This window comes from Alexandromys fortis, unplaced genomic scaffold (assembly GCF_014885135.2).
Source record: "Alexandromys fortis isolate MF-2015 unplaced genomic scaffold, M_Fortis_MF-2015_v1.1 scaffold_268, whole genome shotgun sequence".
Lineage (NCBI taxonomy): Eukaryota > Metazoa > Chordata > Mammalia > Rodentia > Cricetidae > Alexandromys > Alexandromys fortis.
In genome coordinates, this window is record NW_026068141.1 from 830,060 (window position 1) to 848,769 (window position 18,710).

At 54.8% G+C, this 18,710-nt stretch overlaps 1 protein-coding gene across 9 annotated transcripts in view; it reads left to right on the forward strand.

Annotated features, from left to right (window-relative positions):
* The window catches only part of Dab2ip (DAB2 interacting protein), a 200,711-nt gene that overhangs the window by 45,648 nt on the left and 136,353 nt on the right, over window positions 1-18,710 (forward strand). For 3 of the 9 annotated variants that reach the window (XM_050126789.1, XM_050126788.1, XM_050126786.1), the window contains exon 1: window positions 17,055-17,327. The exons of 3 other annotated variants lie outside the window; for them this stretch is intronic. In XM_050126789.1, the coding sequence (XP_049982746.1) occupies window positions 17,204-17,327 (124 nt within the window). In that variant the 5' untranslated portion in view covers window positions 17,055-17,203. Of the gene's footprint in view, window positions 1-17,053; window positions 17,328-18,710 lie in introns of those variants that run through there. 3 more of the 9 variants (XM_050126783.1, XM_050126784.1, XM_050126790.1) reach the window with 2 other exon arrangements.

Here is an 18,710-nt window from a genome sequence, read left to right on the forward strand (position 1 = left end):
ACAGGGGCTGTGGGTGTGGCTACAGTGGACTGTGGGTGTGGCTAGAGTGGGCGGTGGGGTGTGCACAAGACAGAGATGCATCCCTAGGACAGCTCACGTGTTCAAAACAGGCTCAAGGTGTGTCTGGGTAGGGGGACGTGACCTGTAGATGTCCCTTCCTTGGAGAAGGCTGTCTCTAAAGAGCATCTCCTCAGAGATGTGAGCAAGCCCCCCCCCCCCGCTTTTCTTCCCCCCACATTGGAAAGTGACCCTGCTGTCATCAAAGAGGAGGAGAGCCTGGCAGCCAGGGACTTGCTCCCTGTGCAGTGCTTGGGCGCGTCCTCATGGCGCCCCTTCTCCCCGGGTAATTGATGGTGCGTTCCTCTCTCCGCAGGGCAGACAGCAGTGGGTACATCGGGACGGCTGGGCGGGCGCCGTGCAGACAGTCGGAGCCCACTCCACTCCAGTCTTCCCTGGCAATTTATTCCCTGTCAGCCTTGTTCTTTTGGGACATAAAACAAGTTCCCTGAGGAGTGGCGGGGACTGTCCAGGCAAAGCTTCTCAAGGGATGATTTTGCCCATCTTCAGTCAAGCCTGAGTCATTGGGGGGCTTTGGCAACCACGAGGGCAGCCATACCAGGAACAGGCTTGGGTGCTTGGTGCTGGGACCACAGTGGTAGAGCAGAGACAGAGGCTTCCAGGTCACACAGCCAGAATCTGGTCCAGGACAAGTCCACCCCCACTCCACATGCCACCTCAGGGCTCTCACCCGGAGTCTCTGCATGAGTCCCAGAGCACTAAACCCTGGAGCAGGAGAAAAGATTCCTACCCCGCCTTCATTCCCCTAACCTCTAATTACAATTATAGCCGGCAATCCCTTCAATTATCGTTGTAGGCGATAAGCCGCCCTAGCATTCTCCATGCAGTGATTTTGTAGGAATCACCACTTCTGTGTTATAGGTTAGCTGTGGATATCTTGAAATAATACTGTTTTTGCTCATCACACCTCAAAATGACAGTCGTTATTAGCTCTAGATCTCAGGATTGCAGGCGCAGATAAAAAAAGCACAAATCACTGCAGTGTTCTAGAGAGTACTTGATAAGCACACTGTAGTGCCATTGCTTTCCTTTCTAGTCCAGTGTACGCTTATTGTGTGTGTGTGTGTGTGTGTGTGTGTGTGTGTGTGTGTGGTGAGTGTGTATGGGGGAGAGTGTGTGTGGTATGAGTGTATGGTGTGTGTTTGTGTGTATGGTATGTGTGCTTATTTGTATTTGTTTATGTGGGAGGTGGTATGGGTGCCCATGTGCCCCAGCCCGCTTGTGGGATCAGAGGATAGTGTGGGTGGGGTTCTCACCTTTCCTTCTTGACTAACTCGATAAGCACATTTTAGGGTCTCTTGGCTGCAGGCTCAGTGACTGGGGAGTTCTACGCAGTCTTGTCTCTTCTCTCCTACCTTATAGAGGTGCTGAGATCACAAAAGTGTGTGCTTGCATTGCTGCACCCTGCTTTGACATGGCCTCTGGGGATCAGAACTCAGGTTCTCAGTCTTGATATTTATACCCATGGAACCATCCCACAGTCCCTGGCCCCCATGGTTTACCTTGTGCCTTTTTTCGGGTGGAGAAGGGACAGCTTTTTGAGACAAGGTTTCTTTGTCAAACAATCCTGACTGTCCCAGAACTAACTCTGTAGACCAGACTGGCCTCGAACTCACAGAGATCCATATCTTATGCATTTTAAATAGGTTTCTCTATAAAGAGGTTGATAGGCTTTATCACGAAGCATTCTCACTGTGACCAGGGAAGAGGGTCCACAGGCTGGCACAGGCTGCTCTGGTCACCCTTACTATCAGGGACCAACAGTCTCTTCAGGTAGACCACAGTGGGCAAGTACTCTTGCTTCCTGCACCAAGCAGTGACAGCCTGTCTTCCAGGAGTGTCTGGGGTGGGGGTGGGGTGGGGCATGGGCTGCATACTCAGTGGCTCGACCAGAGAGAGCCCCTCTCCTGCAGTAAGTTGATTTTCCATCCTGGGAAGGCTTTGTGGAAATGGCATTGAATGTAGATCTTGAGAATTTGGAAATAAGAAACAGGGAAAATTAGCTTATTTTAAAAAGGAACTAGAGTCCAGCAAGCAGGCGGCTCCCGAGAAGACCGTAGAGAAAACACAGAGGGGAGTGGGTCCCGTGTCAGGCTTTTTCGACGTCAGTTTGGGTTCAAGGTCAGACCTGAAAAACAACCGGTTTTGAGATAATGAAGCTGGAGGCTAGCTGAGGGATGTGGAGAGTGGATTTGAGCCCACCAAGAGTCGTCATGGAGACAGAGGCATCTCAGCTAAGGACCGAGGTGGGAGATCCAGAGGCTCAGACTTACATGCTGGGGTAGACTCTGGGTTTGAACCCCAGCCCTTCCAGTCTTTGTTTCCTGGCCTAGGCACATGAGTTATGCGTGGAGTTTAACAAAGTCTGGATGGAAGTGGCCTGCAGGGCTGTGCAGTCAGCTCAGGTCCCCAGGAGCCGTCTTCCCTGAGCCTCCAAGGACCGGCTGGGACCCCTCATTCCTCTCTTCTCTTCAGCTTTGCTCCAGTGAGGCCTGCCCTGGTCCACATCCCAGGAAGGGTGGGAATGAAAAGTCCCTCCCTGGTAGGAGGACCTAGCCCCTACCTCCTCCAGGAGACCTCAGGGTCCGGTGGGGAAAGAAGGGCTCAGAATGGGACACGAAGAGCTCCACTCTAGAAGGAGGGTTGAGTGGCCCAGGGAGCTGCGTGGAAGAGGAACAGTGGCCACAGTGGCTGCGAGATCTTTGAATCCAGGGCCCCACTCTCGGCACTGCCCACTCTCTAGGGTTCTGGAGTTCTTTTTATTTTTTTTTTAATTTTTATTTTTTATTTATTTTTATTTTTTTATTTTTTGGGTAAGGGTCTCATATAGCCCATGCTGGCCTCACACTTTGTGTGGCTGATTTGGTGCTGGGATGGGACCAGGGTCTAGGCATGCTCGGCAAGCACACTACCACGTGACTGCATCCTAGCCCACACTGTTGCCCTAGACTCCTCTGCCTGGGGGCCCACACCCCACACCTCTCCCTGCTCCCACAGCTCTGCAGCGGGATCTGTCTGCTGGAGGAAGTCTGCCCATGGCCAACCATCAATTTGCCACGTTTCGTAGACCATGCAGAAGCATATTTGGGGGTTTTAATCTTCTTAATAAATCGTTCTCAGATTGTGTAGGATTAAACCCCCGGGAAATTCACGGGCACGCTGGGAATAGAGACCTCGCCGGGAAGGTTTGACAGGGGCAGCACAATAAACAGAGCTTCTAAATTGGGTCAGGGAAGCCTCTGAGGCGTGCAGGACGTTTCTGTGGCCCTCCCCAGGCCTGTAAATTAATCATGCACACAAAGAGCGCCTTGTCCATTCTCCTCAGCGCCAGGGGCTGTGTCTCTGCCCATCGACCTCTCCCCCCCCCTCTGCTACCTTCTCTGCTCTCCAAACAACCAGTAAGGCTCAGCCTCTGGCCTTTGTTATTCCTGTCTCCACAGCAAGGTGGGTGTACATTTCAGCAAGAGAGATATAGGTTAGATAGGGGGAAGAACTTCCTGGCTGACACTGGGGTAGGTTGTACAGGTAGCTCAAAGACGTTCTTTCCTGTAGGAGTTCAAGATCTGGCAGACTCTACCCCACTGTGGCACCCTTGGGCACTGCCGTGACAGAGGTGTCCTCAGGACCTGGCCTGAAAGTGCCTCAGTCTGTGCCTAAAAGCCTCAGTGAGTGCCCCAAACCCTCTCTACAGCTGGAAGGGAGCTGTTGCCGGCAGGCTTCAGTTGACCTCAGTCCTGGCTTGGGGATGTGGTTCAGTTCATAGAGTGCTTGCCTAGTGTGTAGGGGCTCCGAGTTCCCTCCCCAGTACTGAATAAAATCAGGCATAGTAGCACATACCTTCCCAGCACTCAAGAATTAGAGGCTGGAAAGTCAGAGGTTTGAGGTTCTCCTCAGCTACATAGTAAATTGGAAGCTTGCCTGGGCTGCATCAAACCCTGTCCACGAAACTCAGTGGGCTCACTTTATACCCCACACCAGCCAGGTAGCCCAGCTGCTACCTCCTCTGGGAAGCCTTCCTGGATTACCTCCTAAATGTCTTCTCTTCCTTAGCTGCAGCCCCTGTCTTCATGCCCCTGGGGGAGTACACACACGTCACTAAATTATCGGCTCTCTGGGGACAGGGACTGTATTGGAGCCCTCTTGGGCTCACACACTGACCCTTTCTAGTCTTGGGCTTTCAAGTACCAGTTCCTGGGAATTGCCCCCATACACCTCAGGGTAGATGCTAAAAGCTCAGCTTCTCAACAGCAGTCGTGGGGACCCTGGAGCACTGAGCTATGAGAAGAGGGGGCAGGAGCAGCAGTGTGGGGCAGAGGCCGTGACTGGCTAGACTTGGCTTTATGAGGGCTCAGGTTTGGGGTTTTACCCCTCTCTCTGGGCCCAGCAGCACCTGCCATGGTAGGTTTTCGGAGGGGATGAGACAGCCTTCGGCACAGGAACCCCACACTAAGATACCGTGGCCCTGGGCAGCCTTGTGCATTGTCACCGGCCACACCTGTCCTAGCACAAGCCTGGGCAGGTGAGCCATTTGGAGTGACGTGCAGGTCTGGGCTGGCAGAAGGTGGGGTGCACCATCAGCTCCATAGGGAAAGGAGGGACGCCCCTTGCTGGTGGGTGTGGGGTATAGGACACCCAGGAGGAAGGAAACAGTGACAACCTAAGAAGACCTAGGATATCCTCATGCCAGGTCAGGCCAAGAGGGCGCTGTTCCTGTCAGCATGCCTCCCTGATGGCTGCACTTCTGCTGGTGCTTTTGGGAGCCTTAGAGCGCCAGACTGCTGTCCCTCCCAAGAGAGGGCACATCAGGCTCCAGTGAAGCCCTGGGTCCTGGCATGTTAGTCACTGTGCACACACATGGGTGCCTACGCGTGCATTTGAGTATGAATGCACACTGTGTGCATGTGTATGTATCCATGTGTACACTTGTGCCTGTGAGTGGGAGGGGTTGGAGAGGCGGCTTGTAGGCAGGGCTGGAGACGGGCTTGCTCCTGAGCTGTCTGCATGCTGGCATCAATGCCTCAGGAGGTCAGCAGGTGGAGAAAGAGAGCCATTGTGAGAGTGGGTCAAGGAGCCTCTGGGCTGCTCACTAGATGGCCCTGGCTCAGGGACTAAAAATAACACCGGAGTCCACACAGACCTAGAGAATATGCCAGGCTCTCTCAGCCCCCAAACTCACTTGAGTCTCACTTCACCTAGTGTTGATTGAAGCGGGATGGGAATCCTCAGGCTTGGGGCTACCTTTTGAGGACCTACTGTGCGCTGGTTCCTGCCGAGCCCCAGAGAGGAGAGAGGGAAGGGAGGAACTGTTAGCCTTGCCCGTGGCTCTGAGAGAGCGGTCAGGACAGTGAAGAGCAGGCAGGCACTCCAAGGACAGTTGCATGGGGTGTCAGTAAAGACTTCTGTGAGCAGGGACTTTGGAACATGGCCTTGGTGAGGGAAGGGTGTCCTGAGGGCGGAGACACCTTAGCGGGTCCACTGCATAGTACAGGCTCTTCTGAGAGTCCTCTCAAGGACTGCCCTCAGGTGAGAGGTCATCCCAACCCTGCATCTTGCTGTATGCTCTTGCTCTAGGCCAGGCCTCCTGCCCCAATCATTCTCGTTTTGCCTTGATCCTAAGATGCCAGAGTGACAGAGGAGAGGAAAACAATCAAAACCAGAGGTGGTTGCCACGGAAACTATAAAGTAGAAGCAGAAACTTCGCAGAGCAGGAGAGGGAGGGGAGAAGGGATGGCTGGCAGAGGGGGCCTGGCCCAGGCCACCTGGAGTGACTGTACCAAGCAGGGGGCTGGTGTCAGGTGAGGGAGCTGCTTGTGGTTTGAGCAGGGGGGTCTCATCTTCTGCCTGGGTCTGAGCTTTTGGGTCATATGTCACCTGGAGCTGCCAGGGCTCCTTGAGTCCACTGTTCTGACATGCAAAAATGACGTGCGCTGGGACTGGCTAGTTTACAAGGCAGCTTCCCATATGGTGCCTCATCCAGTCACGTGATAGTCCTGGGAGGAAGCCCGTCTGTGGAGCAGAATTGTGAATCCAGCCATTAAGTCAGGGGACTTAGCCCACAGGAGGGGGACTTAGTCTCACAGGAGGTGAGACTGTGGCTCTCAGGCTGCCAGCACCTAACTCTCTGGGCTTCCTCTGCCTGCACAGCTCAGCGAGGAGCCCTGTGCTCCCTGCAGCCCCCACTTCCTGGAAGCCACCACCAGCTTGCAATGCAACCTAAGGGAGGCTCCCAGTGGCCAAGGCCTTTTTTCTCTGTCAAGGGTTCCAGTGCCCTTTGGCTTCTAAAGGTTTTGGTGAACATGAAAGGAGACAGTCCTGTGACATATAAAGTCGCCTCTGAACGTGGCACGCACGCTCCCTTGGCGTATGTGGGGTTGGGTGCCAGAAGGACAGAGGTGACTCCTGCCTCAGAACAAGCCTTGAAAGGCGCCAGGGCACCAGCACTTCCCAGCCCACAGATGAAGGCGAGAGGGAGGCGAGAGCAGTGGGCCCTGCCCGCTAAGCCTAAATGTGAGGTTCAAGGTTCAGGCTTTAAATGAGTTCCTGAGTGACACACGGCCTGTGTGGAGTGGGAGCCAAGTCTAGGTTTTCTCCTGGGAGAGAAGCAGTGAGCCAAATGCATTATTAAATGGCAGAAAGGCGCCGCTCCCGTGAAAGCTAGCGGGGAAGTGAAAGCCATCGATGGGTTGTGAAGCATGGGCTGGGGGGAAGACGAATCATTTCTGCTCTGCGGCGGAGATGCAGGGCCTCTGATCTGCTTTGCCAACAGCTTAGAAGGGTCATGATGCCAGGGCTGGAGGTCTGAGGTCTGAGGGCCTCCAGAGTACACACATGTGTGCACACATGTAGCCAGTGCTTTTCTGTATACTCCAGAGTACACACATGTGTGCATACATGTACCCAGTGCTTTTCTGTATACTCCAGAGTACACAAGCATGTGTGCACACATGTGCCCAGTGCTTTTCTATATACTCCAGATACTCAGAGTACACACATGTGTGCACACATGTGCTCAGTGCTTTTTTGTATACTCAAGAGTACACACACGTGCACACATGTGCCCAGTGCTTTTCTGTATACTCCAGAGTACACACATGTGTGCACATGTACCCAGTGCTTTTTTGTATACTCCAGAGTATACACACGTGTGCACACATGTACCCAGTGCTTTTCTGTATACTCCAGAGTATACACATGTGTGCTCACATGTACCCAGTGTTTTTCCATATACTCAGAGTACACACATGTGTGCACATATACCCAGTGCTTTTCTGTATACTCAGAATACACACACATGTGCACACATGTACCCAGTGTTTTTCCTGTATACTCAGAGTACACGCACATGTGTGTACACATGTACCCAGTGTTTTTCCTGTATACTCAGAGTACACGCACATGTGTGCACACATGTACACAGTGCTTTGGCCCACCCACCTCCTAAATGACATTGGCCATATGACTCTCAGCACTGGCTTGTGAGGTTGCCAGGTGATGAGCCAGGCAGACAGGGACTTGACCCTCAGGGAGAGTCCCTTGTGCCAGCGGAGACAGGTGTGCGATGAGTCTCACTGCACAGTGCATTGAGAAGGAGTGTCCCCTGGGAGAGAGGGTGGAGTTCAGAGCCTGCAAAGGTAGGAGCTACTTTTGTGGAAAGGACGGGTGAGTGGGGTCGATCAGGCAGCTTGAGAGGTGTGTCAGAAGAGGGGCCCCAGCAGGCCCTGGAGGTTGCTTGCTAAATCAAAGTGGACTCTAGATGTGAAAGAGCATGTGTGTGTCGGGGGACAGCTGAGTGCTGTGGGCTCTCCAGAGCTAGACGCAGTGGCTCCAAAGCCCTGAGTGATGCTTGTGAAGATGGAGGCTGCTGGACATGCTGGATGCTGGAGATTGTATCCTGGGTCACAGGAGACTGCAGAGAGACTGATGCGCGTTGGGACTGGCGAGTCTAGGGAGTAGGGGAGGTGAAGAGTAGAGACTGGTGATGCCCCTGGCCTGGCTAGGACCAGATCTGGACCTCAGCCTTGTTGCTAAAAGACACTGGATTTGTACGCAGCTCTGCTTCCTTTGCCCTTGGTCGTCAGTCAGCAGCTTAGTAACCTGGGAACAGTGATAAACACTGGAACAGTGTGGGACTCTACAGGGAGCAGGCTGTCGAGCCCGGGTCTTTATCACTCACCAACGCTGTGCCTGTGGCTGACAGTCCTCGTGGCCACTCCAGAGGGCTTTATAAGTGCTCACTAAATGAACGAACGCTGTCTGGCAGAGACCGAGTGGGGGCCATGTGACCCTGTTCATGCCACCCCTCTGGGCCTGACCTCTAGTGCCAGCTGTGTTCAGCACAGGGGGAGGGTGACTGGAGTTCATGCTGTCTTGGATGAGACTGTGTCTCTCTTAGTCTGGTAAGGGATACCGTGCCTATCAGAGGCGTAAGGGGATATCAGCCCAGGACCTGGTCAAGTCAGGGAACACAGAGACCAGGACAAAGGGGGCCAGTCAGGGTGCTTCCTGACCTGAGCTGACCCGCTGGGCCCCTTACTCCAGACCACTTTGGGGGAACCTGGGGTGTCAGTAGGGTAACTCTGCAAACTGTTCTGGGTGTCACATGGTCTTGTACGCTGTGAGGCACATGGGTGACGGTGTGGGGAACAGACCGTATGATCATTTCTGTTGGGAGCTCCACACAGAGCCTACGAAGACAATAGGTGTGACCTTCAGAATCATCCATGGCCCATCTCCTGCTGCAGAAGTGCCCAGCACAGCCCAGCATGGGGGCTTATATCTGTACTCTTGGTGCTTGAATGATGAGGCAGGGTCTCTGGGAGCTTCAGGAAGTCCTCACTCCACAGAGTGAGTCCCTTCTCCAGGGTAGCTAACCCAGACTCTGAGGTGGGCCTGGGAACCTGCCATTCTAATATACACCCTAGACCATCTAAAAGCCCCAGGCTTAGGTATAAGACAAAGACTTTGACGGGGTGCTTCTCCTGACAAGGGATGCACTAGCCAGTGGGTCCTGGCTGCTGAGTAGTTGCTGGCCTGGCTGGACCTCGAAAGAGCTAGTAGGCTGGGAGTGGAGGGAGATGTGTATGCATGGAAGCCAGTTTAAGTGGACCCAACAGGGGGGCTCGCTAAACCAAGGCCAGAGAGTGCAGGTCCAGAAAGTTCCGGCATTACCGTCCATCTTCCTGGGGCAAGGATGGTAGGGACGAGGAGGGCCAAGGCATTCAGGGGCTATTCTGAGGCCTCTATGTCCCAGGATGTCCCTGGTGCAGGGTGCAAAGGGACTCAGTGGCACTGAGACCGTGTCAGGACTCTTGCTTATATCTTCCGGGCTCTCGGAGAGGACCAGCCAGAGGTCAGTCCCCTGCCTCAGCATTGTAGTCAAGAGGGACCTGCAATGTCTACCACTGACTGCTCCTTGGGGAGCCTGCAGCACTAGCCTGTTGCTGGGAAGGGGGAGAACCCTGAGTAGTCCCCAGACCTGCACCCTGGTTAGAGGATGGGGAGGTCCCCAAAACATTTTTCAGTTCCTACGTGTGGAACACAATTCTGTGAGAAAGGCCAGGGACTGGTCCTGTAAAGTAGTGAGTCCCCTTTCTGCCAGGTTTGGCAGAGGAGGCTGGACAAATTTTACTTTCTGTCATGCCTAGTGGGTGGTCCTGGCCACACTCTTCCCATTCACGTGCGCTGACCATTAATCAACAGAAAGATTCATCTGGGGATGTACAAGGCTTAGCTCGGACTTGCTAGTTCCAGGGTGACCTTGAACTTGTTTTCCTTGGCCCCAAACCTTCTGTTCCTTCCTGTTTGAGCAGGCGCTGAAACTGTAGGGCCCCAGCCCTTCCTCTTGCCCCTGGTAGAATTTCCAGGCCAAAAGCTGTTCCCAGGGTGGTGGCAGGGTTCATTGTTCTCACTCTCAGGGGCCTTGAGGGGTGAAGGAGGTAGAAGCTGCATTTCACTCCTCCCTGGCCTTAGGATGCCAGCTGTGAGGTCAGGTGGTCCCCAGGCTCCTGCTTCTTCTCCTCCAGTGGCTCCCGCTTCCCTCATGGGACTGAGCACAGACACTCATTGTTCGAGGCCCTGGCGGCGTACCCAGGCCAACCAGGAGGCACGATCTGTGGCCAGAGACTTGATCAAAGGCAGATGGCAAAGGAAAGGCATTCATTCATTCATTCATTCATTCATTCATAAGTGCTGACTTTCAACCATTCTTGCGAAGAGCCAGGAGTGTACCCTGGCCTGACTAGCCCCAGGCTGCCTTGAGAACATAATCCCTCCAGCAAGCCAGATCTTGAGAAGAGAGACAAAGTCGGTTACCTCTGAGCCCACGGCTGTCCTGAGAATGCCAGCTTCGAGCCCGGCTTCCTTCCCTTACCACATTCATGAGACACTGAGCTCTGTCTGCACTGGGACCTGGCTGTTAAGGTTTGTAGGGGAACATCTAGGAAACACTCAAATACACAAATAAAAGGGTTTCAGGAGGTCTGAAAGTTGAAGGAAATGAATCATAACAGAAGTACATCTCAGGAAGACTGCGGCAGAGTGACCTGGGTTCAGGTGGTCATGCAAGGGCTCCGAATGTGTGGTGCAGGGTCAGAGCACAGCAGCGGAGATGCTTCGGGCCTGCAAAGGGCCTGGGGCCGACTGCGTTGGCTTGCCAGTGCTTAGGGTCGAGGCTGGGGATTCTAAGTTTGAGGCGACCTTGTGCTGCATAGCCAGACTGCCTAGAATTTTAGGGTGGAAAAAGTAAATACTGGGCTGGAGTTCTTGCTTGTTCATAGAGCTCTTGGACATAGCATTCTCCAAGACCTAGATTTAGCCCTTACTCCTTCCAAAAAAAAATTCACCCCCCCACACACATTGCCCGCAGATTTAGGTTTAGTGATGCTGGGACCCCGAAGTATATTCCAGAGTGAGCACCTCAACCCAGCCATGCACCTGTAGGCTTACATCGTGAGACCCAGCCCTTTCATGGTTGCAGAGTGAAGACCAGAGAGGGCCTTTGATTTATTAGTAGTAACCCAGCCTTCTGATAGAACTAAGCCTCAAGCCAGGCCCCAGGGCAGCCTCTCCCTGTCTCTGATCTTGATTTCCTCCTTCAAACACCCAGACCTGCCCCTGAGTCCCCAGCTCACCCTTTGCTCCCTCAGCTCTCCATGTCCCCTGTCCCTTTACGCTGTTTCCCCTCTCAGAATACAGCCTGCTCTCTCCCTTGTTGACTCCTATATAGCCTTCTAGCTCCATGCCTTTGACGCCTCCTCCCCACAGTCTTCCAGGATTTCTCCTCAGTTCTCTCTGACTGTGGGTCAGGTGGGTTCCTCTACTTCTTTCCAGGGCTGCCACCACCTCTCCCAAACTTGAGTCTGCTCTGGTGCTGGGATCTCCTCTCAAGAAACCCACTGAGGTTGCCATCCACTGTTCTCTGCAGCTCTCCTAGGAGGCCCCGAAAGGTACAATACGGCCCTCAGCCTTCCCACCCAGCACCAGTGAGCTAACTCTTACTCCGAAGCCTATCCCTAATCCTTGCAACTCCCACCTGGGCTACCGGGCATCAGCTGCAGGGCTAAGTCAGCCATCCTCTTCCCTGGGCTCTGCAGAGAGCAGTGAGGCCCCTCCCCTTGGAACCTAGGCCAGTGCCAGGCCTACAGGGTTCACAGATGACCAGGCTGGCATGCCCGAGAAAGGAGGAGGGCTCTGACCTCACACTGAGACCATCTGGTACCTCCTCTGGTGGCCTGGTGGGTGTTGTAGATCAGTCTGCATCCTTCACAGGGTGGAGAGGAGGAGCTGAAGACCTGAGACTGGGCCATTGGTGGGGCTGGGAAGAGGACACGAGGGCTGTGTTGGGGCCCACCTGGAACTGGGCAGGCTTTTTGGGTCAGGGCATGGGGAAGAAGCAGAGAAAGAGGGCATACCTTCAGGCCTGGCCATCTGGGCCGACAGGAGCACAGGCGTCAAGAACTGGAGAATAGTGAGGGCCAGTGCTGCTGATAGGCAGTGGAGCTCACCTCTCTAGGGCCTGGGACCTGAGCTTCTGGCTGTTGCTGAAGTGGGACCCTGGCATCTGGGGAGCATCACATGCTAGGCATTCTGATTCTGCCAGAGAAGGAAGCAGCCTGGGTAGCTGAGGGGATCTCCTGGGGAAGCTCCAGCCTGGCTCCTGCCCACTGTGAAAGGGTCATTTCCTCCACTCAGATGAGGCCCACTGCTGGTGTGAGGGCTGAGGGTGGGCATACCCCCAGCGGCTGTGGATTGGGTGCTGGATTTGGGAACCTCGGCTTCCAGGTCCCACCACTCTCCAGTTGTACCCCAGGATAGGCTAACAGTGGGCTGTTGACAGGAGCAGGAAGATGTTTTTCCTTCTCTGGGTTTCTAGAGAATAGGCTGGGGTGGGAGCAGGAGCTTGGGGGGGGGGGCTTTAGAGCTGGGAGAATGTTTTTAGATTCCCATAAAACCGCAGGTGTGTGGGCTCAGCTGAGTCCTTCCACAGGCTCAGAGATAATGACAGAGGCCACATACCTTGTCACTTTGCTCTGGTTAGACCCAGTCCTCTCCTAGGACCCCATCCTGTCAATGCGGGTGGCTTGTTTGGAAGGCACTCGTATTTCCAGAGGCAGACTGTCTGCAGGCGCTCAAAAGTCCACACCTGACTGGTTGCTGTTCTTCCAGCCTGGGGTCTTGCCTGCTCTGCCTCAGCCGTTCTACAAAGGAGGTCATTAAATGTATGGGTGGCTTTTGGGAGGGGAGTTTGGGATGCTGTGGATGCCTGCCTGGCTCAGGGTGCCCAAGCAGGACTCCTTTGAAGGTTAGTCTGTGCCTTCCACTTTTGGATAGAACCAGGCTCTGCATCCCTGGCTCCTGGTCTAGCCTCATTTCTGGATAAACAGTGATGCAGGAAGCCGTCATTGCCTGTTAGACAGACAGCATCCTGAGGGGGAGACTGTGACCTTAACTATGAGTGCTCAGGCTAAAGAGTTAGAGTTGGAGCTGGCTGAGGAGGCGGATGTATGCAGGGCTGCCTGCCTAGCTAGGGACTTCCTGGTCAGTGCAGCCTACCCAGGTCCAGACAGGAAACCTGACAGGTCTGAGCTCTCCAGACACCATTGTATCGGGCCGGGGTGGGCACTGCTAGAAACTCACTTCCTCCTTACTCTGGCTTCTCTTGTCCCTGGAAAATGCTAGCTCTGAAGGTAAGACCCAGGCTGTTTGTACTAAATCTTACTCGGCCCTAAGGCCTTTGCAACATCCATCCCATGGGTTCAGATCCCACTGGAAGCCCTGTGATCTTAAAGAACTTACTCTCTTGTCTCCAATATTGTTTTTGGAAAAAATAGTAAGCCACCTGCCTGCTTGGGTCACCGGGAAATTAAATGATTGACCGTGTGGGGTGCTGAGGGCAGGATCTGCCGTGGATACATGCTAAGGTGGGCCAGCTGCTACAGACCCAGACTCCATCTTCCAACAGCCTCAGGTCAGGCTGTGAGCCCGCAGTTTCTCATCTCTCCATGCATGGGTGTGGTGCCTGCATAAATGTCTGCCACATGCATGCCTGGTGCCTGAGGAGGCAGTAGATCACCTGAACTAGAGTTACAGATGGTTGTAGGAGCCCATCTTGTGGGTGCTGGGAATCTAACCCTGGTCCCCTGGAACAGCGGCCAGTGCTCTTGATGGTTGAGCTTAGCTTGCCAGCCCCAACACCTCATTCTTGGTGGCAGCGTTTCCTTCCTTGCAAAATGTTCTCTGTGTGAAAGCCAGGTCAACTGAAGCGCTAAGTGACTCGTCCTAGCATTCCCTTGGCATTGTCAAGCTTTTTGAAGGTAATTTGGTCACATGCTTGCTGTCAAACTCTCCCCACCCCCAAATGGGGTTTCTCTGTGTAGTCCTGGCTGGCCTGGAACTCACTCTGTAGAACCTGGCTTTGAACTCACAGAGATCTGTCTGCCTCTGCTTCCCCAGTGCTGGCTGGAATTAAAGGTGTGCACCACCACCACCGGGCTTAGCCTTCAAACTCAGTGCCCTAGTATTACTCAGGACTGTCTGGGACTGGTTCCTCTTCAGACCTGGCCCTGGCCTGGTACACAGTGTACTTGGCCTTTTAGCACTCAGCCCTTCCTTCCTTGTGGGTGGAGTGTGATTTGCTGTTGGTTTTCTGGCCCTGAAGGTGGCAGCCATTCTATCAGTGGGGCAAGTGACAGTGAGGAGAACCTTTGGAGGCAGAGCAATGGCTGCTTTGTGATGAACTTGGTATTCTTTTTCTCCTTCCTCTTCCTTCTTTTACGTTTATTTATTGAGTGTGGACCCATGCATGCAGCTGCAGTCCTGGAGTCAGAACAACTTGCAGGAGTTAGTTGGCTCTCCTCTTAACACAGGTTTCCAGGGATCTGGCTCAGGTCTTCAAGCCCTCAGCATCTGGTGGGTCTTTTGAGGGAAGGTGAAGATGGTGGTGGGGACTAGATCTGATTTGGTGAGCCGTGTTTCTGGTCTGGCACTTACTGAGAGGGCCCGTGTCTAGGCTCCATCCGCAGCCACTGGGTCAGACACCTTACACGATGCTAGAAAATGCCTGCTTTATGAGCTGGGGCAGTTGGAGACTACAGTCTCGAAACCCCACCCAGGAGATGGAGAGATGTGTGTCACTTCCTCACTCAGGTGTCCCTCTGGAAGTGGGTTAGGGTGGCAGATCAAATCCAGACTTTTCCTGTAGGCCCCCAAGCTCCTGCATCAGGGCTTAGGAAGCCTGTCTGTCTGAGGAAATCTCAGAGGGCTTCCCTACTGGGAGCAGGTGGTGGCAGCCCTCAGTTTGGGAAACTGTGCTAGTGAGGAGGAGGCCATTTTCCAGGTAGAGGCTGCAGGCTCTGGAGGAGGATTGGTTCCAGATGGGCTGCAGGAAGCAGCTTTTGTTGCCTCCCGGGTCTAGGACTGAGACAAGAGGCGTGGCAGGGAGCCAGGCCTTTCCCTTGACTCTGAGCCCCTGCCCTACCACCGTTCTCAGCACCCACCATGGGCCTGTAGAATCAGGCCAGACCTTTGGAATCCTGCTGTTTACAGATGGGGTCCTAAACTTCAGCCCTGCTCCTCCAAGGCCACTAAAAGCATCCCTGTTACTGCCTGCTGGGGGCCAGACCAGAGCCTGCGCTCCACCTGTCAGCCTTTCCCTAGTCTACAGGGAATCTAGCTGAGTAGGCCCAAAGGGAAGCAGAATGGGTCAAGTGAACTCTGAGACTTTCAGGTGGGGACTTTCAACTTCTAAAACTAGTTCATTCACCCCAGAAATGCTACGGTGGAGCGGGGTGGCTGAGAGCCCACTTTTGTGGGAGGTGTTCTGAAGGAGGACTCTGCCCACACCTGGGCCTGGAATCCAATGTCTGGGCGCACAGTACTGTAGTGGTGGCCCGGTCTGGTCCCGTGTTCTGGGAAGAGAGACCGGAGGACTGGAGGCGGTGGGATCTCTACAGCTGCGTTTAGAGAACTGCCTCCCCCCCCCCCCCCCCCCCCCCCCCCCCCCCCCCCCNCCCCCCCCCCCCCCCCCGCCCCCCCCCCCCCCCCCCCCCCCCCCGTCCCGGGAAGGCGCCTGGCTTCCAGCTGTGATCCACCCCCCACCCCACTGGAGGCCCTCCCTCCCTGACTGAGGAGCCAGGACGGGGGCTTCTCCTGTGGGGAGAAAAACCTGGCCTGGATTCCTGCTTAGGCTGCCCTACCCGGCTTCCAGACAGCCTCAAGCACCACCTGTGACTAGCCCACTCCACTTCCCTAGGGAGTTCGTGCAACAGTGTGCCATTACACTTTCTGTGACTGAGACAAATTACACACACACGCACACACGTAAGTCAACACATGCACGCATGTGCACATTTTTTAGGTCCTCGGTTTCCCCTTCTGTACTTGAAGGGATGTGGTTAACTTAAAAGATTCATGTTGCTATGGGGACAGAGAGAGAAAGGGAAGCCAGCTAGTCATCAGGAGGGTTAGGGACTCCCGGTAGAGGAGGAAGACCTAAAGAAAATGGGGGGGGGGGAGGAGCAGGTAGATTACTGGTCAGAAGCAGAACCGAGGGCTGAGAGCTGGCCCGGAGCAAACTGGGTCAAGGCAGGACGGCTGGTAGTGGTGAGGCTGCAGGTGGTTTGACTGGTGCTGGATTCCTGACGCTTCCAGTACCAAAGAGACGGTTGCCTTTGTAGCTCTTGTGCTCTGGGGAGCCACAGAAAGTTTCTGGAGCTGCAGAGGACTTAGAGAGCGCTTCTGGTAATAGAGACAGCTGATGTTTCCCTTTGGCAAGCGTCAGTTTCTGCTCTCCACCTTGAGTCTGGGCTCTTCCTGCCTTCAGCCTCACTAGTGCTACTAAAAATGTCGGAGGGGAGGAAAAATTCAGACACCCCTGGGGATTTATTTGGGGGAGATGGGGCAAAATGGCTTGGCGAAACCTTCTGGTTACACAGGTGTGCCTTTTATTCTTTATGTGTGCTTGAAATACACAAAATAATCCCAATACTATGAAAGCAGTATTTTTTATAAGACGGGACTACCTTCTAAATGTAAAGAACAACTTAGTATCTTAGGCAACAGAGACAAGGAAGACTTTCAACCTGACTGAGGAGTGCCTGCAGAGCTGTGTGCGCCCGCTCACTTCTGGCCATGTTTCAGGCCAGTCATCAGGGACCCCTCGTCCTAGGACCCTCATTGCACGTGCCTAGCCTTGGTGTGTATGCAGATAATGCATGCACCACTGCATCTGCTGTGCCATGGTTTGCTCCGGGCGCCCCAGATGCGATGTGAAGTCTAAGGCGCGGGCGTCGGAGTTACGATGCTCCTGGGGTCCCTCCAGCAGGACAGGGACACTCCTGGGCCGCGGCGCCCCGATGACTCCAGGCCAGGATTTCGCCCGCACTGACTTTGCGGGGCGGGTGCCAGCCCGGCCTCTGGGTCCCGGGCCCCTGCCGAGGGGCCGGCTGCTCAAGGCGGGGCGGGGGAGGCGGAGGAGGAGGAGTTGGAGCTACTTTGTCGGGCAGCCTTGGCCTCGGTGGCTGCTGCACCGGAGCGCAGGAGAGTGCGGGGCGCCCGCCGGGCGGTCCGGAGCGGCCGATGGGGCCCGTGTGAGCGCCCAGGCCTGGCCCGGTGCCCGGCGGGCGGCAGCATGTCCGCGGGTGGCAACGCCAGGAAGAGCACCGGGAGGCCGTCCTACTACTACCGGCTGCTGCGGCGGCCCCGGCTGCAGCGACAGAGGAGCCGCTCCCGCAGCCGGACCCGGCCCGCTAGGGGTAGGCTCCACCCCGACCCCAGACCCTTAGTCCCTCGCTACCTCCACACTACCAGAGGATGCCCTGGGGCACCAGGGGACCGGTGATACGCCTGTGTCTGTGGGTGAGGGCCCCTCATCTAGAGATAGTGTGACTGTCCCATCTTCATTGCCCCAGCTTCTGTTGGTCCTTCTTCTTAAGGAACTTGGGTCCCTAGTGTGCAAGAGGAAGGGGGCCTGATATCCAGTTCCCCCGCACCGCTCAGATCTGTGTCCCATCCGACTGTGCATCAGTTTACCCAGGGCCCAGGCCATAAAGTAGTCTAAGTGGATCTTGGCGTGTTTCCGCTGTCTGGGACTCCAGCTTGGCCTACTTCAGTCCTGTATTGTTCCCGCACCTTTTGGATGGACAGCTGCGTGAACTTCCTGGAGGGAGCCACCTTTTCAGGGACCTGGGGCCCCTCTGAGTGGTCCTTGGGAGGGGTGAATCAAGATGGGGGCGGGTCGGGGTAGGCGTACACAGCCTTTCCTCTCTCCAGTAATAAGATCTTCGCTAGAGATGCTGAAAGTTTTCAGGCTGCCTTGGGCTGGGCTAGTAAGTGGTAGGTCCAGGGGCTTCCACATAAAGGTCTTGCTTGCCCTGGGCTCTGGGAAGGCCAGGATGCCTCTGAGACTTAGGCCCACTGAAGGCGGCTATGGTACAGAAGCTGCGTTAATTTGCATCGTGAGGTTATCTAGGGAATGGGAAGCCTGTCTCTGGCCCAGATCCCCCTCTCACCATAGGCAGAATCTGGCAGGTGTGGAAGGTGTTGGTGCCCCTTGTTAGGGTGAGGGCCGGTGAAGCAGGCAGGCAGTGTGCACTGGTTTACAAACCAACCCCCCCCCACAAATGGGGAAGAGCCAAGCAGCGATGTGCAGGGTTTATTAGGAAGTACTGAGTTCCTGTGCACAGAGTTCAAGTTTAAGCTGTTTCTGCCCACAGGTTTGTGCTGGGACTTAGTCTGAGGATGTTAGTTTGTGATACCCCCACCCTTTGCGTTTCCTGAAGTGGCCTCTGGCTCTAGCCCTGAGTCTAGAACTGACGGGGAAACCAGAGACCTGAGTCCAAGCCCTGTGAATGGGTTCAAATCACGGCGTTTCCTGAGCCTTCCTTTCTTCTCAGCTGTAGGAGGAGGCATCCTTGGGACAGGTTCCTACTGTGAGAATGGGTGTGGGGTGAATGTCCAGTCATGTTTGGTGCCCCCGGGGCCTCTCCTGAGCAGCGCTGTCCTGGGCCGGCATGTCCCTTAAGTGCCCTGTACCAACATGCCCTCTTCTGTACTCAGGGTGCAGGCTCTCAGAGGATGGGAACTCACTCTGCCCCATTCAGTTAATGAGGCCAGGGATGATCAATGTTCAATGGATC